The sequence below is a fragment of the Haliotis asinina genome, chromosome 2 (assembly GCF_037392515.1).
Source record: "Haliotis asinina isolate JCU_RB_2024 chromosome 2, JCU_Hal_asi_v2, whole genome shotgun sequence".
Lineage (NCBI taxonomy): Eukaryota > Metazoa > Mollusca > Gastropoda > Lepetellida > Haliotidae > Haliotis > Haliotis asinina.
Window position 1 is genome coordinate 41,391,559 of NC_090281.1, and position 22,841 is coordinate 41,414,399.

Genomic DNA, 22,841 nt, shown 5'->3' on the forward strand with positions numbered 1-22,841 from the left:
CCAAAAATATTACCCTGATGTCTAGACTAGCTGTCTTATCAAAAGCGCTGCGAGCAATCACTTGGTGTTTTGACACTGTTCGCTATAAAAGATGACTTATTATTATTATGCTTTACAGATTAGAAATGAAATGCAGCAGAGAGGGTTTGGGTGATCCTGGCACAGTCATGCTGGTAAAGCTCATCATCAGCTCAGGGCCCTCGCCCCCTCTACACACAGCCCAGACAACGAATGGGACTTCTTCCAGGAAACACTGCCTAGTCGAACCCACCAAGAACTTTTCGGAGGATATGGAGGCTCCCCAACACTGCAGCCTTCTGCATTACCCAGATTGTCAGAAGGGCTGTGCTCCCGGTGGAGAACCCGGGCACTCTCCTTATCTGCGCCAAGAGATCAGAAGGTACCAAACCAAGGGCACCGAGAACAATGGGGAGCCTGACGACAGTGTACTTGGGATGCAGGCGAGACATTTCAAAGGCGAGGTCCGCATATTTATCATGCTTTTCCTGAATCTTGCCAATCACATTGCTGTCAAAAGGGACAGAAAATTCTATGATATAAATAATTTCATTGGTTTTATAAAAAAGGACAAGATCAGGTTTGTTGGCTGGAATTCGTCTCAAGCTGTATATTGGCCTATTCCAGAGAAGTTTAAAAGTATCATTGGACATGTTCAGGGTCGTACCATGGATGGACCTCGGGGTCAAAGCCACAGGCATGGCGGAGATGATAGTAAAAGCAGCGAGCCATGCCATCATGTCTTTTGAGATATGCTGTTTGTGCCAAGGAAGGGCATCCACTGACAAGGTGTTGGACAGTCTCTGTAAATTGATTGCAAAGACGACATTTCATATTGATATTTTCTTTAAGAATAACATTCTGGCGATTGCGAGTGGGAAGTGACTGGTCCTGAGCAGCAAAAAGAAAGCCCTCAGTTTCACATTTGAGACCAGCTGACTTCATCTAGGCGAAGGAGTCGGTTGGATTGCTGTTCTGTTCCACACACTGCTTATAAACACGATGCAATGGCTTCTCAGACAGCTTCTCCACAAAGGACTGACACTGAGCAGACTTGGTGAAGGACTTCACCTGGTTTACTACCATCACTGTACCGTCCAGCAGTACATCGCCATCAACAAAACCAACTTCAAATTTCAAATTGTGTCCAACAACCTTGGCACGCTTAAAATAGCTGTGGAATTCCTTGCTTTCATCATGAGTCTTGACATGCATCACCAGAGGATCATCCGATAAATAAATATGTGCAAAAGTACACAATAAAATTCTGTCATGAAGAGCTTCTACATTAATCAAACCATGACCTCCAGAATTGATTGGCATATATAAACGATTAAGAGAGGAACGAGGGTGGTGTGCTCTGTTATCTGACATGATCCTTCTGGTCAGGTGGTCAAGACCCTGGATGTCTTGTTTTGTCCAATCAACTACTCCAAAGGAATAGGAGAGGACTGGCACAGCAAAAGTATTGGTGGCTTTGACCTTGTTTCGAGCATTTAGCTCGGAGCTCCAGATTTTCTTTAAATGAGATTTATACTCGGCCCGAAGTTTCTCCTGAATCTGGGATTTCTGGAGCTTGTCTCAAACTTGCATTCCAAGATAGGTGTAGGCCTGATCTTCCACAAGATGCTCAAGATACTTCTCCCCCTTGTAACTTGACCGATCCATCATTAGATACCTTGCCCATTTCAAATGAAGAGTATTACATTTGTCGAGTCCAAAAGTCATGCTAATATCATTAGAGAAGGACTCGACAAGGAGAACCTGATCTTTCAAATTGGTCTCTCCTTTGGCAAGGAGCTCGATGTCATCCATGTAGAGATGAGTAAGAGGTGTTGGGGATCTGTCCTGAGGAGGACCGGGATGGTACCCTTCTTCCCTGTTGAGGAGAAAACTCAAAGGATTTAGAGACAGACAAAAAAGCAAAGGACTGAAGGAGTCCCCCTGAAATATTCCCCTTCTGATTGCAATAGATTCAGAAGTCTGCACCTGCCCTTGCGAGTACATCTCAAGTTAACTCGACCAGCAACTCATTAAAGACTTGAGTAAATCAAGTAATCGCTCAGGGAGGTCAATACACTGAAGAGACTTCAGAATCCATTCGTGAGGGACAGAGTCATATGCCTTTTTGTAGTCTATCCAGCACATGGAGAGGTTATTATTATTATTATTACTGACCATTTGCAATTTGAAATTAACACCTGTCGGGCCTATAAGCCGTAAACAAAGAGCCAGCTAAGCGTATTGGCAAATGAACCAGTGGCCAATGGCAAGGCGTTGTTACACATGAGTGCTCATCCACGGGCCCTGACTGGGTTCAGTATCGCGGCTGCTTTGTTTCGAGGGAGGTAAACGAAAGTACAAAATATTTCACTTTTGATTTGCGATTATATGCTTATAATTTTGTAGATTTGTTTCTTCACAATCAGCGATGTATTTTATATATCATGAACAAGTGATAACTGAGTTTTAATTATGTTTGATTTTTTGGTTGCATGTGACTTTTAATATGGTAGTATAATATACTCTGGCAGCATACAGAAACCAGGTTGCTGAGGAAACTGAGTACTGCACTGAATCATCTCAGTTAAATTTGAATGGTTAAAATTGTACAGATGTATGTAATCATGACGGCACAGAAACAAATTTCAAAGTTTCAAAGTTTGTTTCAGAAACAAGACTGTGCCTTGATGACATATGAAAAGTCAAGAAATCAAATTGCTGTACGAATAATGAGCGGACTGCTTACCAATGTCACTCGTCACACTAATGTCACATTACTAAATTCCATTCATTACTCTAAATTTACTCATAGGTGTTTCCAGTACTCCTGTATTGACCAGCATACATACTCTTGATGTTGAACAATAATCTTGAGCCCTGCAGTCTGCACTGGTCTCTCTGCATATAGTAGAATGACTTTGGTGTGTATACAGTATATAAGGGACCCATGTGAAGAAGTTAGAAACATGTGTCATTGTACAATCTATAAACGTGGGGCTGTGTACAACATATAATCATCGGTCTGTGTACAGTATGCCAAATATATAGGTGTTGTTGTAAAGTACTTGGAATTACAGCCTGGTCAGTGTACAGTGTGAAAACATGGGTCAGTGTACAGTGTGTGGACATGGATTGGTGTAACGTTTATAAAAGGGTGAAGTGAAGTCATGATATGAGACAAACATGACAATGCTTTATATACAACTGAGCAAAACTGAACTTACGTTGAGTAATTGCACTCGTTAAACCTGACCCCTTACTTCTGGACCGAGACAGAGAATTTTCAGACCATTCCCACAGATATCCACTGAAAAATGATCCTGTTATCAAGTTTGATAGATTTGTGCACATGTGCATCTGTATATGTAACATTGGCAGTACTGTTTCTGCACGACTAAGTGTACTTATTCTTAATCTCTTTGAAGGCATTTCATCCATTAAACACTAGGGACGTGTGCCACTTCAGTTGTTAATTTGGATTGGGTGGGAGTGAGAACATGACATCGGAAATGAAAACACATGTTAAGTAGGATTATTGTTCACTACACTGTAATTGTACTGTATACATGTATAACACTTATGAAGCGATCCCTGCAATCCATTGCGATGCAAGTTTAATATGGGGGGGGGGGAGGGTTCCTCTTTAGTCAGTGGGGCAATTTGTTTATTTAAGGAGTCAGAGGATTATGAGACATGGTCGACTGGGTTTGTTTGTTTAACTGATCACACACTCCAGGTACGTTGGTGAGGGTGAGATGACCAAGCCAAGATGACACAAGTGGAATATCATTTGTATTTTCAGCGTACAAAACCCAAATCATACATAATACAGAACATACATAACTGTACACAATATTTAGCATCATGAAATGGCGTAATTGTCACAAATTGATAATTTACTATAAACCATAATCATACATGATACAGAACATATATAACTGTACACAATATTTAGGTATCCATTGTTCATATCTTCTAAATATCACATCTTCACACCTTCTAAACACTGCATCCACTGATTCAATGGTATTGAACTGTGTGATGTAGAGCCACCTCACACCAGTGGTATTGAACTGTGAGATGTAGAGCCATCTCACACTAGTGGTATTGAACTGTGTGATGTAGAGCCATCTCACCCTAGTGGTATTGAACTGTGTGATGTAGAGCCATCTCACACCAGTGGCATTGAACTGTGTTATTTAGAGCTGTCTCACACCAGCGGTATTGAACTGTGTGATGTAGAGCCATCTCACACCAGTGGCATTGAACTGAGTGATGTAGAGCCGTCTCACACCAGTGGTATTGAACTGAGTGATGTAGAGCCATCTCACACCAGTGGCATTGAACTGAGTGATGTAGAGCCATCTCACACCAGTGGCATTGAACTGTGTTATGTAGAGCCATCTCACACCAGCGGTATTGAACTGTGTGATGTAGAGCCATCTCACACCAGTGGTATTGAACTGTGTGATGTAGAGCCATCTTACACCAGTGGCATTGAACTGTGTGATGTAGAGCCATCTCACACCAGTGGTATTGAACTGTGTGATGTAGAGCCATCTCACACCATTGGTATTGAACTGTGTGATGTAGGGCCATCTCACACCAGTGGCATTGAATTGAGTGATGTAGAGCCATCTCACACCAGTGGCATTGAACTGAGTGATGTAGAGCCATCTCACATCAGTGGTGTTAGAGATGGATTTACACAAAGTCACTGGCTCACATGGTCCATTCAGTGATGTATATTATGAGCTATATTTGTATACACAGCTAGATATTTTTCAGATTTACACACAGTCATTAAAAATAACTGTACACAGATATCAATAGACATTCAATCAAGTTGTGAGAGCCTTGTTAGCTGTAGGTAAGTCATAGTTATAGTCTGTTTGTTAAAACATACAAATCAATTTCTCTTTAAATGAGAGGGGGTAATCACAGTAGATGGAGCAGTGTAACAAATGCACATGGGGTATGTGATGAGTGATAAGGTGCGTTGCAAACAACCAGTCGCTTGCAAGTGATGTACAGCGATTTGCCTGACAACGGAGCGCTAACTTTCAGCCGCTCGCAATCGCAGCAGATGCTGGATGAGGTTGCTTCATTCTCCAACCAAAATGGCGGCTTTCGGAAATTTTAATTCGAAGGCTGAACAAAATTGTTCAGCCGCCAAACTGGCAAAAATCAGCTTTCATCCCAGCATCTTCAATTTGTTCCACAGGTTCCAACGTAGTCATCAACAATCATAAATTCATCACTCGTCCTGGAGACTCTACAAATACGTTCTTTATCAGTGCCAGATGAGCCATTTTTGGAAGAGCGAGAAACGCTTTGAGCTGTTGCAAGCCCGAAATGAGCGACTCATTTGCTTACTCTAAGTGCTTTTCGGCTTGCAACACACCCATAACTTAGGTCAATCCCACTTTTTGTTGGTGTTTCATTTATTGTGCCATACCCACTTGCAATACAAGCCAATAATAGTGATTTGAATGTATCATCATTTGTTAAACAACATTCATCCTAAGTTTAATAAAATTCTGAAATTTCAGTGTTCAGTTGGCAAGGTACAATCATGAAGATTCAGTCTAAATTTTACTTCTTTTCGTTTACTGTTTTGTTTAAAGTAAATTCATAAATACCTTTTCACTGCAAACAGATTGTAATGTAGTTTAATTTTCAAGGAGGTGTGCCTTAAAATAATAGGGGGAAAATGATCTTAATATATTGTTTATTACATAAGTAGAAACAAATTATTTTGAAACTGAAATTTTGCATCATGTTTTTATTTATATGCACGCACACACAGACGTGTACACACACATGCAAAAAACAACTTTAGACCTTTGACCATCTTAAGTGCCATAAGAATGTATATCTTTGATAATTCAAGACTAGGATTGTTCCTGAGCTGGTGGAAACACCCATAAGATAATGCTGGGTATCCATATCTTGTTTTGAACAAGCATTTCTTGGAAATAAAATAAAAATGGAAGTTCAAACTAGTGATCAAATCTTTGACTGAATATTATTATCAAATGTCACTTATTCTACTCAAGTAGTATGTTATCATGTTTTTTTTGTGTGATCTGAGTCTCACAAACTTGGATGTGACTTCCAGAATATTGGTTGTAGAACACCAAGCCAGTATCAGCCATGATGAGATTGTATTTGAGGAGCCAGGGAGAATTTGAATATGATCTTTCTTTAAAATGCAACCATTGATCTTGTAGGTTTTGTTATGTATATCAAGATCAGAATAGACTCTTCAAATCTGCTAGACAGTTAGAGCAAAGAAATGAAGGTGAAGTCAGCCATGGCCAATTTATTCACATATTCTTGTTACTCCAATAACTTGAAGAAATGGACACAATCTCAGTCAAGATAAATCTGGCGAGATAGTCAAATATTGATTTTTGTGATTGGCGAAGGTACGTATTTTGATGGGAGTAGGCGATATCTGCACATGGCTGCAGTGTAGGTGGCCGCAGCTGAACCTGGCTTGGTTGGTTCCCCCTCCCCAGTGTGTCCTCCTTGCTGTCAGCTCGAAGCACACACTGTCTTCAATACATGCTCTTCCCACGCATCCTCAGCACATACAGTTATGCTCTGTTTTTGGAATATTTCAGTGTTTTCTTTTCTCTGATTTGGGATATTGCAATTATGATATTATTTCTTTGAAAGTCTTGATAACAGAGACAATTAAGACAAACTTGAAAGACTCATTCAACTGGAGTGATGTTACCACTGAAACAGAGTATGGGATTCCGGCTAACGAGCTAACAGATTCACGTTATCACAATGTTATGTTTTCCTTGTTGAAACATTATGCCATTATGTCTGTGCAACATTATTCTTTGGCCTCCCATTTGTGTTGTCATAACAGTTTGGACTGACATGATACCTCGGACATTTTGACATTTCCAAGGATGTTCAGCCAATGTTTGCCCAACGTCAGAATGGTATCTGGAGTAGCACAAGGTTACCATGGGAGCAAAACACCTCCGCTGATTTGAATTAAACAAAGTTTTCATTTTGATATGTTCATTTTGGAAGATGTTTGCATTTTCTTTTTCTTGGTCCACACCTTTTGTTAGGGCACAGTCATGAGAATCTGTCTCAGTATTGTAAATACCACCTACACAGTAACCACAATCTATCACATTCATATTTTAGCTAAGGCCAGACCAAATTTATTTCTTGTTGTACAGATTTTTGTCCTCAGGGAACCTAAAGAGAGAAAAGAGTAACCTATAGTTGTGCCTACTAGTACCGAGAGAGGTACTAGTGTTTTACTTATTCTTTAAAAGTTTTTATGTAACTTTATATTTTTGCCAATAAAAACATTAAGATTGTATTTTTTGAGCAGAGAAAATTATTTTATATATCTTTTCTTATTCCTGAAAAAATACAAGAGGTGGATCCATAAAACAAAAAATAAAATTGGTCTGACTTAATAATTCCATGCTCTTTCAAAGCCACAATTTCTTTCTTCTACATATTGACATGGTTGATGTAATTTAGCAATGTTCATCCCAATTACCAATACTCTTTATAGTTTGTTTCATCTCCATGATTATGATAATTGGGATGTGAAATGAAAAATCATTGATAGGAAGTGCATCAAACTTGTCCATTCACAGCACCAAGACAATAGACACCACTTTGTGTTGGGGATGAACAGTGTTGACATTTGCATTGGTAATTTTCGTTGAAAGATTCGATGCTGAAAATGTTTTTATGTATCAGCACTAGACGATACACGGATAAATATATATGCTTTCTACTTGTTTAATAACACTTCTTATCACATGTTTTTGCATATTTTATCAGCCAGATAATGCAAAATTAGTTATAATCAGTGTTTCATGTTTACTAAAGTAAGTGGCCAACATAGATGTTATCATAACTTTATGATAGCAAGGTAAATTTTGTTACAAAATTGCAGGCTTACTTGAAACTAAAATTTGATCAAGTCTGATCGAGTGAAAACAGAGTATGAAGTTTAAGACTGAGAAAATCGTCACTGAGGAGCGACAGAAAATTATTTCAAATCATTGAAAGAAATCAGACAAGTAGTTTGAATGACATTACAACTAAAGTTAATGTTCTAGTGATGAGACACAAATCTTGATTGGCAGAGATAGAAAAGTGTATAATTGGCCAAAAGGAAATGAACATTCACTGCCTGAATGTTTAGGAGTTAGCAGGGATCATGAGAGCAGATATAATGATATTAGCTCTGTTTTTGGGTGCGTCACAGATCATGCTGTGGGATCACTGACAATGACATGTGGATATGAATATCAACACTAACAAATATATGAATGTTTTGAATGAAAATCTCGGGGCTGTCATCACCCAACACTTTACAAATTGATTCTGAACTTTCCGGGAAGACAATGGTCCGTCCATATCATGTGTCTGCAAATGCCGACCCCAGTGGGGTCATTGGGTTATGGGGGAGGGGAGTTTGGATGATGGTTTGAACCCTACCCTTTGAAAATGACTTGTGGTCACATTGAAGGTTATTTTTATCCCCCTGGCATGTATTGCAGGGGGGGGATATAGTTGATGCCTCGTCCGTCCATCCATCCGTAATCATTTTGTTTCTGCAGCATAACTTAGAAACCATTCAATATTTTTAGACCAAACGTGATAGATATGATATTCTCAACCTATAGTTGTGCCTTTTGCTATTTACAGAGTTTTGGCATTTTTTTGTTTTGTTTTTCCATGAAACATTTTGGTGTTAGTCTAATGGTGGGGCGGGCTTCATTTCCGGAGCAGAACTAAAAAACCGTTCAATATTTTTCTGCAAAACTTGTTACGTACATGAGTCAGAACCTAAAGTGGTGCCTTTTTGGTATTTACAGGTTTTTATGATATATTATTTTCTCGGTTTCCCTGGAAATGTTTCGGACTTAGTCTCAAAATGGAGGAATGGACTTCGTTTCTGGAGCACAACTCAAAAACGTCTAAATATCTTTCAGCAAAATGTGGCAGATATGTAGGGGAGACCCTAAAGTGGTGCCTTTTGCTATTTACAGGCTTTAGTGATTTATCATTTTGCCAGTTTCCATGGAAACGATTCTGACTTAATCTCGAAATGGAGAAATGGGTTTCGGTTCCGGAGCAGAACTCAAAAACTATTCAAGATCTTACAGCAAAACTTGGCAGATATTTGAGGCAGACCACAAAGTATTTTTATTTTTCCTGGTTTCCATTGAAACAATTCTGACTTAGTCTCAAAATGGAGGGATAGGCTTCATTTCCAGAGCACAACTCGACAACCATTTGATATTTTTCAAGAGATCTTGGCAGATATTTGAGACAGATCTTTTGAAGTGGTGCCATTTGCCTATTTTTAGTGACTTTCATGAAAACATTCAAACTTAATCTAAGAAAGCATCAAGTAACTGTCAGATGATTTATCCTTTCAAATATGTGGGGGCCTGGGGGATATGTCATCTTCTGATGACTCTTGTTTTGCATTGCAGAGCCCTTCCTTTCAAAATTCCTGAATCCGCCCATGACATTGTCTCATGATACATATCATATCATGACACTGCTGTGCCATTTTGCCCCTACTTTTTGTAGACATCACATTGTGTTACACTGCAGACATAATACCATACTTACACAAGAGTTTGTGTCTTACTACAGCACATCACACTACTGCAAAACAGTAGAATGGGAAGAGTTCTGTCACTTGGAACTTCTAGTTGTTAGGTAACTTCACAGTGTTTGGAGAAAGGACTTACTATCTGAATATTGTGTTTGGAGATATTTTGACAGACGCTTCTGCAGGTAAAGATGAAAGTACCTGACTAATCAGACCTGGTTGACAGTTCAAAGAGGAGGAAATTCTGGAAGAAAATGAATGTGTTAATTCACAGTACATAGTCAATCAATTATGTATGAAAGTGTAAGGAGTATTTTAGAGATAGATTGAATATTACTGATATAAGTGATATTCTCCAAGATAATGGCCTTATGGAATAGGCTGTCGTTACTAATGCAGTTTTCGCAGTAGGAAAAGAAGTATTACATTCCTAAAGCACACAGCCCTTGAAATCTTGTGTGTCCATGCATCACCATGTGCACAAGCCATGATGTGGCAAGGTCTCATGGAGGGTCCAAGTGAATAGCCCCTTGTAAAATTTTGAGATATCCTTGCAGTTCAGAGCATTTTGTCATTATTTCCAAAGTCAAATTAGCTGTGAGAAACTTCATTTCATTTTGTTATTTCTTTGGGGAAAATAATTTTTTGGGTCACATATTGGCAGTGTAGGAAAGATAGCCTGTCCCAACGTCCCATGACATGTGAATCTTGTGGAGGATGGATTAAAAAAAATCTAGTTCATCCTCATGTCGGGACATTTTTTCCTAACCAGTGACATATATGTATAATGATTCTAACCATTTTGAATATTGCCAAAGGACAGAAACCAGATGATTCTACTAGGGGAGATTTAACAGTCCAAGCTCTGTGTGTGCATGTTAAATGATAGCTTAAAATAAAACAACCCGTTTTAAGTCTTGAAATCTTGTTTTTATTTATACATGGAGGACAGGCTAGATTTTGGCAGGACTGGTGAAAAATTGATGATCCAATACTGTGGACAGGTTAGATTACCTACATCTTTCCTACACTGCTATTGGTTTTCACGAATGATCGGTTTACTTGTCACAAGTCATTGTCATTACTTTCAAGAAGGATCAACTTAACTCTCATTCAACAAGTTCTAAAGTTTCATTAAGAAATTAGGGAGGCGTAGCACACAATAGTTGACTAGAAAATCACTGTGAAAATCAGTTACTATATGAAATGTTAATTTGTGACATAAATGGTCATAAACTGTTTAGAATTTTGCACGCCACCTGGTGATACTGCTATTTAAACTTGGGAATTCCAAGTTTCGGCAACATCACCGTGCCAAAAAGGATGACTGTGTCCAGTATCATGGTAAGGAAGGAAGTAATTTAGAAATGTAACTACCCAGAACACACAACAAAATGCTTTACGTGTAAATCATGCAGAAAGAAAATATTGTGCATGAAATGAAGATGTATTTGCATGAAAGATGCATGTTTTTGTGTGGAAGCAAATACTGTCATGATAAAACATTGTGTGGTGTATGTTCTGATAATGGCTCTGCTTGTCACACTGAAAACGGTTTGATTTCTCACAGGGGTATGTTGTGTGAAGCCCATTTCTGTTGTTCATGCCGTTATATTGCTGGATTATTGCTGAAAATGGTGTTAAACCATACTTGCTCATTTATTCTGATAATGACTGAAAACACAAACATTTCAGATCAGGAGATTGAACCAGCAGTGGGTCCTGATTGAATGAAAGCTGAGATCTTTCTCTAATGTTTAAAAGTGTCAGTGTGGTCCTCTGATAGAGCTCAGGCCACAAATCTTTTGAACTTTAAGCAATGTAGAGCACAGTTACTCCAGACAGTTTCTAGGACTTCAGTCCTGCCCCACAATGACGCACATGTGATACATATGGTCTCACCTCAGGCAAGTGAGTTGCCTCTGTTCACCCATCAGAAAATGGGTACCTGGTGAAATAAGTCATGTGACTCTTAACAACTTTCTGGCACCTCACAGGCAACTTGGGTTATTGGGGTAATAATGACCAGGGTCTAGATTTTCAAAGGTCTCTTAGTGCTAGACAGTTGTAAGTGCTATACATTAACATTAACTTGCGACTATCTTGGCGCTAAGTGAGCTTATAAAATCTAGGCCCAAATTCAGATTACAGCATCCAATGAATAGCGAGTCAGATGGATACTAAGCACTATATAAATGAATTAATTATTATCATTGTCATGTCAGCAGGAAATTCTCCCAACATGATTGGCAAAATTGGTAACTGGCAGCTCAGATTGTGTTAAGAATTGTAGTGGTGTTTTCCTTGTGGGTAGGTTTCGGAAATTGTTAATTTCATAATGAATGTCTTCCAACTATTTGCTGGTATATGTGAGAAGATTCTGGAAGCTCAAGTTGGAGTCAGCTCACCAGACAGTACTTTCACATTGCAGTCTGTTTAATACACAAATATTGATAAAAGAATGGTGGTCACTATTATTGTCTTTGTGTTGATTTTAGGAAAGCCCTTGAGGAAAACCTATTCAGTAAAAACTTATCTGGTATGCACTAATGAAAACTGATATTCAGGGACAATTACTTAATCTGACATGTAATCTTAGATCTTGGCTGCTGTGAGATTCACTAACACATCAATCCATGACAACTTGGAGGGTTTAAGCTCTCTCTCTCTTCTCAACAGGGAATCAGTCTATGCTGTCACGTGGTAATTTTCTATTATTCTGAGAATTATTTGTATTTTACTAATTTATTTTTATTTTGTAGATGACCTGTGAGTATTTGACAATCCAGAGATCGTACTACAAAACACACAATCAACATACAAACTTTTCCACTAGGGTATAGTCATAGACAGTGTTTCAGAATGGCAGTTACCTACAGACAATGACATGTAGTTTGTAGATGAAAATCAGGGAAACATAAAGTTATTACAACCTTTCTACACAGTTCTCATGGACAACATATATAGAGACAAATATAAATTCCCAAGTATTTGTGCAAGTGTACACTTGAAGTTGTTCAACAGTAAGGTAAAAAACCAGTATTACTATACGAGTCTGAAGTGTGGGAGATCTGAGAGAGACCAGTAATTAGCCAAATCCATACTAGTATCTGTAATTTTGTACCAAATGTGGGCAAACCATCAGCAGGTGAGTGGGACAGATACAGAGTTCTGAAACGTACATATATGGTAAGATACAGGGGTATAGTATAATAAAATCTTTGTTTCATGTTGATTCTAATGTAGTGACAGCTTTGCTGGTAGTGAAGAATATTGGAATAATTTCTGTCCTGACATTGCATGTGCTGCCTTCACATGGTAATGTAAGATGTAATGATGGTGAATGTGAAAATAGATTATGCAGAATAGAGTTGTGACGATACAGGTTTATTGCGATACGATTCGTATCACGATACTTGTATTGCTATATGATACTATATGTGTCATGATACACTGTTTGGAAATAAAGGAATTTGTTCATACATTTGATAACCTGATATGATTTTTTTTTTTATGATTTTTACATTTCAATGACTCTGGAATCTGTAAACCTTGAATAAAGAATCAACAACAAAGCATCACAATCACCTTTTAATGAACAAATGAAAACAAATGTATGATACAGGTTTGGCTTCACTTGCTTCCATCAACATGATAAAATAAAAATGATGAGCAACACATCCGCAAATCACACATCTTTCTGTTACAAATTTGAAATTATGATCAGCTGTAAACATTCAAACAAGTGAACATGTGAACAACGGCTTGAACTGTAAACTGAAGCCTCCTGAGGCCTGAGTATTTCTAATTCAATTGAAACGTGTATGTGAGGAACAAATTCTATGAGTAGGTGTCGGTTGGGAAGATAATGTAACATTAATGTTGCTGACGGAAATTCAGAAGTATCTTTTTAAGATTTTTCCTTTAGGAAAATCATCCTGTCACGATGTTTCCAACTCAGGTTGGACATTTGAGCAGTGACAATATCACCAGCAGTTGAAAAACCCGCAGAAATGTAGGTGACCTTTCAGCAAGTATGTATCATTGGTGAATCGATGCACATGGATTGCATCGATATATTGTATCATCTCATTTTAATATCACGATTATTCCAGTATCAATATATCATCACAACTCTAATGCAGAACATGTGACAGTGATGATGTTGAAGATGACCTGTAGTATTATCCATTAGTCAAGTGCATATGTCATATACAGCTACAGATACTTTCAAAATGTATGAGGGCTTGTTTACCAATACCAAAGACTCTTAAATATTAATGAAAAGTTTGTATTCATGAATTGTTCAGCATTTCTCAAACAGGCTTTGTGCTTAAGAAATAACAAAAATGCTTAATTATCCATATCATCCAATCATACATACATTTATGTCCATATATGTATTTATTATATGTATTGTCATTCTCATGTATAACATCACATTGCATTGCTCTAAGACTGTAGATGTGACATAATATAATTGTTTTACATCACAGTAGTCAACATGTCATACAGCTACGAAAGAGTAGACATCTCATATAGCTGTGAAACAATGGAAATGTATACAACTATGAAATGGAGATATCCTGTCTTACAGTTATGAAACAGTAGATATGTCATACACCTGTGAAACAGTAGATATCATGTCATACATCTGTGAAATGTTGATGGGCCATATTACTACAACAGATAACAGTAGATAAGTTGTCATGCATTTGTGAAACAGTAGATGTAACCTCACACAGCTGTGAAACCACAGACATGTCATACAGCTGTGAAACCAGCCAATAGGGACTTAGGATTTATATGGCAATGGGTCCTGGCTGATTGAGAGCTGAGATCTTTCTCTAATGTTAACAGTGTCAGTGGTGGTGTGTCCTGTGGTCCTCGTAGATATCATGTTATACAGCCTTGAAATGGTAGATGTAATATCATACAGCTCTGAAACAGTCAATATTATGTCATATAGCTGTGAGATAGTAGACGTCGTGTCATAAACCTGTGAAATAATCCATGATGCAGAGAAGATAATGAAGTAAATGCAAAGATAAGGATCTGTGAAGAGCAGCACCAGCAGGCCAGTTGTTTACATGCTGCAAGACTGAAACAGACTATAGAACACTGAGCTCTTTGGTGTTAGAGGTCAAATTAAGTTCATCCAAGATGGCTACCGATCAATACCTTGTTTAGCATGTTGAGTTTGGTGTTACCTCATCCTGGTCTTTGTCATGAGTACAACTGTGGACAATTTAAAGTTAGGTCAGACAGAATGGTTCTACTCTGGCGACTGTGCGGGTATGTAGAGTGGATAGTCTGTGTGTACTGTGAGGCAGTGCTGACCTATTTCTGTGGAGTGAGGTAACCCAGCGCTGACATATTTTGCTGCTGTCATCTGTGCATGCACAGGGAGGAAGCCAAATGAAGGCTGGGACTGCACTACCTAAATCCTCCACAGTAACATCTACATCCATGGCAAAGTGTCAGACGTTTCTTTTGTCATCACTAAATGTCATGATAATGTTAATTGTCCGAGCACTGCCCAAACACAACATTATGCATGTAAAGCAAGCATTTTTTCTCTGCAGACCTAGACGTGTGAGAGAAAAATACTGAATGTAGCTATATGTATTACCATTTCATGTGCACATGTTTTACACATGATATAGGTTACTATTGTATGGTATGTATTTAGTGTGAGGTCTTTGATTAGAGAAATGGTCAGTTTTTCCTGTGTAGCGTTTGCTGATCATGCAAGCAGTATGTGTGTGGGAAGAGAATGGGGGTGGCAGGCAGACTGTCTGAAACCGCTGTTCTCTGTATGTGGAAATATATCTAAGTTGAGGTACTATATGGGTAGAGATTGAGAAAATGTTCATAGTTAAACAAACCAATTATTTAGTGGCAAATCTGTCCGTTATATTTGCAGACTTGGCTTAAGGTCTCATCATTGTTGGTCTCCTCATCACAATAGTACAGCAAAGCTTATATGTCAGGTACAATGCCAGGGAAATAGCTGGAATCCTATGGACTTGGGTAGGGGAGGTAACTCTGGTCATTTGGTGAGGGTTTCTGCTATCTTTCTTATCCAGACATTATTTTAGAAAATACAGATTTCTGTATATGCAAGCTCAGCTATATAGAGACCAAAGGCCTATAAGTTGTGTTTGGTTTAATTGTTGTTAAATGTCATGCTCGTCAGTATTCGGGCTATATCATAATGGTCTGTGTGTAGTTTCACGTATGTTCTGTTTGGGATCACACATCCTCAGAAAAATACAGATTCTTGCTCTGTAAGGGGCTGAATCCCATGCAGGAGTCTATTGCTGTCTGAAACTCCATCAGTTGACATCACTATCATTGACTGATACAATCTTGATAGCAGGACATCAAGTCTGACCACTCAATACACAAGCTGATGTCTATATAGCATTATTAGTAAACTACAGGACTATAGAGTAATGTGAGACGGTAGGCTCACACTATATTTGTATACTATAGGCTCATGCTGTATATAGAGATCATTGGCTCATGCTGTATATATTGACTGTAGGCTCATGCTGTATATAGAGACCATTGGCTCATGCTGTATATAGAGACCATTGGCTCATGCTGTATATAGAGATTGTAGGCTCATGCTGTATATAGAGATCATAGGCTCATGCTGTATATAGAAATCATAGGCTCATGCTGTATATAGAGACCACTGGCTCATACTGTATATATAGACTGTACGCTCATGCTGTATATAGAGACCATTGGCTTATGCTGTATATAGAGATCGTAGTCTTTGGTGACAGCCTACATTTAAGGTTTACACAGACATCAGTTGATTTAGGTGTCCTTCTTTGCTATTTATCACTTCTCAAAAAATAGTCCATGAAACATTAACATCAAATACCATTTTGATTTATTCTTTTGTAGTTACATTATCATGATTAATTCATAAAAATTAGAGCAAGTGGAAACTTAATCAGGACAGGTTCCATTCTTAAAGTCAAGTGGCAGTCAAACTGAACCCCAGTTTTTACAGGAGCTTATGTAGAAATACAGTCTGATGTAACCATACCAAACTGTAAGAAAGAGTGGGTTGCTTGCTACATAAATGTGGTTATACCAATGTAAGTATAATTTGCTGGAGTATAAGTATTGTCATTCCTAACCCAACTCAGGATATTTTGGGGGTTCCTTCTTACTGCAAAGTCACTGGTAGAGTATCATCAACAGCATGTGCATGGTCATAATGTTTTGTGATGCTTGAAATCTGAATGCTTGGCAAACTATCAGAAGCATTTGTTTTTATCCCTCATGGCTTGTTTACCATGAGGCAAGGGGGACGTAGTACTAGGCTTGGTCCGTATGAATTGGAATACCTTAAGAACCGTTGACTAGATTCTTTTCATATATGGTACCTAGGTTCATCACAATGTAAGAAAGGCTCAGTCAGGTTTGGTAACTTTGACTTGGAAACCTTCAGTAATTTTCAAGGTCACAGTGACACTTTCAGCATGTTAACTAGGATGTTAAGCTTGTCTCTGGACTACTCAAGCATTCACTGGGCTTTTCTTATATTTGGCATCTTCACCTAGGAAAGGGACAGGACCCAGTTGATTGTGGTAACCTTCACCTAGTTTTCATGGTTACAGGGACTCTTTGAAAATTTCAGTGTGTTAAATTCCATGTTCGATTGTTAGCAAGATATCTCAAGAACCATTCATTGGATTTGTCACCAAGCTTCATCAAAGGAAGGCGCCGGGACCAGTTGATTTTGGTTAAATTCACATTATATTCAAAGTCACGGTCACACTTAGAATATTTAAGCATGTTAAATTGCAACAAGAGCTCTCAAGAACAGTTCACTGGATTTTCTTCATGGACTTTCAAGACTACTCTTTATTACTACTTTTGCTTAGTTATACACCATGACATTCATGTTGAGGTCAAAATGAGTCTTGAAAATGTTATTGTGTTGGGACAGCTACTTAGCAAGATATGAAGAGAGGTTGACTAGTCATGTTTTTGTTGACATTTATAACTTCATCTTAAACTATGACCTTCACTTTCAGTACTTTTTAAGTTTGTCTTGACAATTTGTTGCAGGGCATCATGTCACCTTAGTGACAATGCTTGTAATATATTGCATAAATATAAAAATACATATGTATATCAAATGCAGTCATATGCCACAAATATTTTCTTGCAAACATGTAGCTGATCTAGTTCTGTGTCATAAGGGATCCTGTTCTGCTTTTAGTGAGCCATTTCATATTTCACTTTGTCAAGGGTGCAAGGGTGTGGTCCAAAATGATACCTATAAATGTCTGTGAGACATGTTCACTAATCATTGCTGATTTGGCAGATGCAGCATACTTTAGTATGTTCACTACACAATCATCAGACAAGACTTTTTACTGCCTTGGGTCAGCCACTGAACTTAACAAAACAAGAATATTGAAATTATTTTCTGTCATGAGATTGTTCAGTCTGTGTTGGCAAAGTCAGATTAGAAATGATAGTACATTAATTTTTTAGTGCATGTGTCAGGTCCTGCAATTCTTATTTGCACTTGTACCAACAGAGTCCCTGCTGGCCTGGTCTCCATCTGTGATACGTATGGTGTCAGTATTAAGTGGACAAACACTGGACTGAACTGGGTAATAAGCTGATTTAGAGAATCCCTTGCATTAATTCTTTTCTTCATTGGATATGAGCTGTAAGATGGGTGTAAGACCTACTCTCTTCAGGGAATCTGGCATATAATGAAGGAATATACTGACCACAGCATAACAAGATAAAGCACACACACCTGTAGGAGTCTAAACCAGCCGCATCATAACAAGACAACGAACGCACGCACGCACGCACGCACGCACGCACGCACGCACGCACGCACGCACGCACGCACGCACGCACGCACGCACGCACGCACGCACGCACGCATGCTGTAGGAATATATACCGACCAGTGCCTGTCGAGACAGAATACACACAAACCTGTAGAAATATAATCCAGCTTCAGCATAACAAGACAAAACACACACAGACGTTTTTGCGTCACGATATTTTTGCTACCTGCCTAATTCTCAAAAAATACTTTAGTTGGACAGTTTCAAAGCTTACTTGCATCCAGTCCAAACACATATTAAACTTTGCTGCTAATCTTGAACACCATTCAGAGGAGTACTTCCACATGTATGCAATCAGTGATGTTTTACTAAAAACAACACTTGCTGCATAGGCCAGATAAGCTTGAAACAGTTCATAAGGATTAAATTAAATGGAATAACTCTGATGAACTGATGAAGGACCAGTTTAGTCAGTGTTGGCGAAGCTGTTGATCTCCGTGAAAATGTCATGAAACCTATCCACACCCGCTGGATGGTCTGGGTCTTTCAAACAGTCTCTAAGCAATGTGTGTTGCATGGTTGTCGCCTGTCTGCACTAACTGGACGTACTGATTGAGTGACTTTTGTTCAGGTATCCATTGTTTGACATGTGACACGTGAGTATGAGTAATGCTAGTAATTAGTCATTCTTCGCATTGTTGTCATTGCTTAATATATGTATTGTGTAGATCTATTGTTAATTATATGAACTGGTGAATAATAAAGCGAAGATAGGACAGGTTGTTTGCTGATTATTCATTGCATTCTACCAGCAAATTGCATCATGATATTTTTGCGGGCTCAAGTCATTTGCAATTTCCTCAAAAATATCATGCTTGCAAAAATTTAATGATTTACAGTATATACCGACCAGTGCATATCAAGACAGAATACACACAAACCTGTAGGAATTTAATCCAGTTTTAGCATAACAAGGCAAAACACACCAAGATAAATTTTCAAGCACTAACAGTAACAAGTTTACCATGTGTTCAGTGAAAATGTTAACATCACAATGTTTTGTTTGCATGACCCTAGAACAAGGTCTTATCAACATCAGATAACATGGAGGACCCATGCAGGTGTGGTTAAGAAGAAGTCATAATAGTATAGTTAAGATTCTGAAGCATGGCTATTACAACAATATTGTTTGATATGTTCTTACTGTTTTCTCAGCAGTTCTGTGATGTATCTACACAGCTCATCGCGACCTTTAGAACAGTGTCTCCATGGCGCCTATAACCACTAAAACATGGATGATCAGAAAAATTGATGGCCTGTTGGTGACGATATACATAAGACACATCTCAGTTTACCAGACATGTAATCTGCAAGCCTTTTCCTTTGAAACATGCAAGGTATATGCTTAATTTCCTGATCCTCACTTGACTTGCACTTGCAGTTTTCAGTAGAATCTCATGCTTTATCCTGATCATCGGTTACTTCCATTTCTTGGCTATCCATCCATGTTTAGTCCATGTAATGGATGAGTGAGTCTGTGAGTTTAGCTTTATGCTCCATTTAGCATTATTCCAGCAATATTTTAGCAATATCGTGGCAGGAAACTCCAAAATGGACTTAACACATTGTGCCCATATGGGTAATGGAAAGCGAGTCTTTGGGTGTGATGACCGAACCCTTTTAACCACCAGGTCACCACACCACCCAGTGTTCACGTTAACATGGAAACCTGCAATTTTAACACAAAGAATAAACAAAAACACGCAAAAATTATTTTGCGTTGGTGTTTTAGACACATAGATTTGCATGTACTTAACGTTAAAACGTACCTTGAAATAGCAACATGTTAAAATAAAAAATTGAAATGATTCTGGATTGTAAAGAAAGTAAAGAAAATTTTGCGCTATAAAGATTTGGATTAAGTATTTATTATTTTATTTCTGCACGCACTCTTACATAACCTACTGCGAACACTGCACCAACCGTGATATAAGGTAGACAAGCTCCTTGAAATCAGATTACCAACTACTGTGGATGTGAAACATTCACTGAGAGTAACATGAAATGTTTCTCTGCAATTACCCAACATTTAATCTATCATCTTTTTTCTGTTTCTTGATGAAATTTGCTTTTCTTAATCATTTAGGATGTCATTCTTTTCTTTTTTTTTGGCTTGGACTTCAAGAAAAATTATGGTTGTCCTCATTTAACTCCTAAACTGTTGCAATTTTAGATGACATTTGCTAATGAACACCATAGATCTTGGTAGTGGTGAGGGTGTATTTCTCACGTGCATGAACAGGAACATTAGTGATTTTTGAAGGTGATGAAATTACAGCATGCAGTCTGCTTGTAGATATGTGATGAAATGTTCTTGCTGTTGTCAGTATTCACCATCCATCAGTCAGGGCAAGTGTATGCCATCCTGTACACAACAACATGGTGGCTTGATATGTTTAGCATGGCTTGAGGGCAGACACACCAATGTCCAACTCTTGTCAGCATCACCTTCAGCAATGTTGAGGGAATGACAACACAAGTGTCAGGTCAAGCATTACACTCGGTATCGGTTCCAACCAGTGCCATTTACATCTTTCATATTGGTTGTCAAACATACCAGGTGACAATTTTCATACTTATTATTCTTTATGGTTATTCTGTATGATTTTTGTTTCCAGGAATCAAGAGTAATCATTTACATGTTGAGTAACATATCCTTTATAACATATTTTGTTGCTAAGACTTTTCATTTTCAACTCTCAGCAGCTCAATTCAGTGCAGAAAAGACAGGTTATTTCCCAACCCCTTTCCTTCACAAGTCATTTGACATGTTATCAGAGTCCCAGAAGAAATACTCAAGATCCTTATGATGTAAACTCGCTCTACATGGTTGAAGAATTAACATGTTGTCATTTGTGAGAAATGGGTGTTTATTTTAAGCCTGACAGTTTATCCCATATTGAGTTACAGTCATCCCATACCATATCACAGGTCTTGGGGTCGATGAGCTCATGTGTTATGAGAAACCTCAGGTTATATGAAACACTCAATAAAGGCCAAGTAAAAGTGCATATTCCATGTACAACTGCTATTTTGTGTAAATTGGTATGAAAACAGGGTGAATTTCAACCAGCAATTTTATCGTTGAGACCTTGCAAGCTGAAAGTGTGGCATTCAAAAATCCACTTAAGTTCCGTGGAGCGTCAGAGTTTAGTGGTAGTCTCCCGTTCAGGATCTGCTTTGAGCTGAGTGATGATTGTGTATCGTATCACTCTTGTTGTGATTTGGGAGATTGAAGTGATGAGTGACGGGTTTGTCTCTATTGTGTGTGATGTCTGCAAAGTGTTCAGACATGTTGTTCTTAATTAAGATCGAACTCACCAACGTTGGAGGTAGAAATTTCTTAAAATCGACTACTGTCTACAGTTGTCTTCAAGTGTGAATAGCATGCAGCGCAAATAAAACGTGGAACTGGTTACTGCAAGTATGACATCCCTTCCTCAATCGCACCTTGCAGATTTTTCATGGAAACAAATCAAAACCAACCCCCCCTAAAAACCCCAACCCACAAATCTTTGAAGGTCTTGAGTTATTGACCTAATAATCATGAAATTAAAAGATAACACATAAATAAAATGTCCTTATTATATAACACCTAAATGTACCATGATTTGTCAGTGGTTGTCAGTTGAACATAGTTTGGCATCTCATAGGTGTTATTTGGAGTAAAATCCTGAATATATTCCACAAGCATTAGATTTGTAAAGATATGAAATTGTGACATGACTGTGGGAGTGTTGTGGAAAATTCATGACAGGAAAATATGAAAACGTTATTATTTCGTGTGTGTTGTATGTGTTGTTAAATGCTCATCCACAGTATATTAATTACTTTATGCTATTTTGTTGATAATTATTTATTCGTTTTGTTAAAAAAAATGTTTTATGCAAATTTCACATGCCCCAGCAAGTGTATTTTTCCCATTTGAAGAATACTTGTATTACATTTAAAGTGCATAGAATACAACTCTTGTCTCTTAACAAGTAGAAAAAACATAATTTTGCACATTATCCAACTGTAGATTATTTCAATGATAAACTAAGAAAAATCATTAACCGAAAAGAAACATGTGGAGATCTGTTCTGTCACAACAGAACATGCATTGTATTTGGACATGGAAGATTTTACGACAACGGCATAACATGCAAAGGGAAACCACTCCCATCTTGCGTAAAAACTAAGATAAGCTGCCTTTGAGTTATTAAAAAGGTCATGGCCACTGCTAATCGCATGCAGACACCTTTCGTTACTATCCTTTCCCTGTTTATCAAAAAGGTATGGTGTTCATTCTTT

General features: G+C 38.1%; 1 protein-coding gene across 2 annotated transcripts in view; it reads left to right on the forward strand.

Moving 5' to 3' along the window:
* The window catches only part of LOC137273712 (nuclear receptor subfamily 5 group A member 2-like), a 225,745-nt gene that overhangs the window by 3,601 nt on the left and 199,303 nt on the right, over positions 1-22,841 (forward strand). Inside the window, exon 1 of one of the 2 annotated variants that reach the window (XM_067806515.1) lies at positions 14,799-14,941. The exons of the other annotated variant lie outside the window; for it this stretch is intronic. Within the exon in view, the coding sequence (XP_067662616.1) occupies positions 14,875-14,941 (67 nt within the window). The 5' untranslated portion in view covers positions 14,799-14,874. Of the gene's footprint in view, positions 1-14,798; positions 14,942-22,841 lie in introns of those variants that run through there. 2 annotated transcript variants of the gene reach the window in all.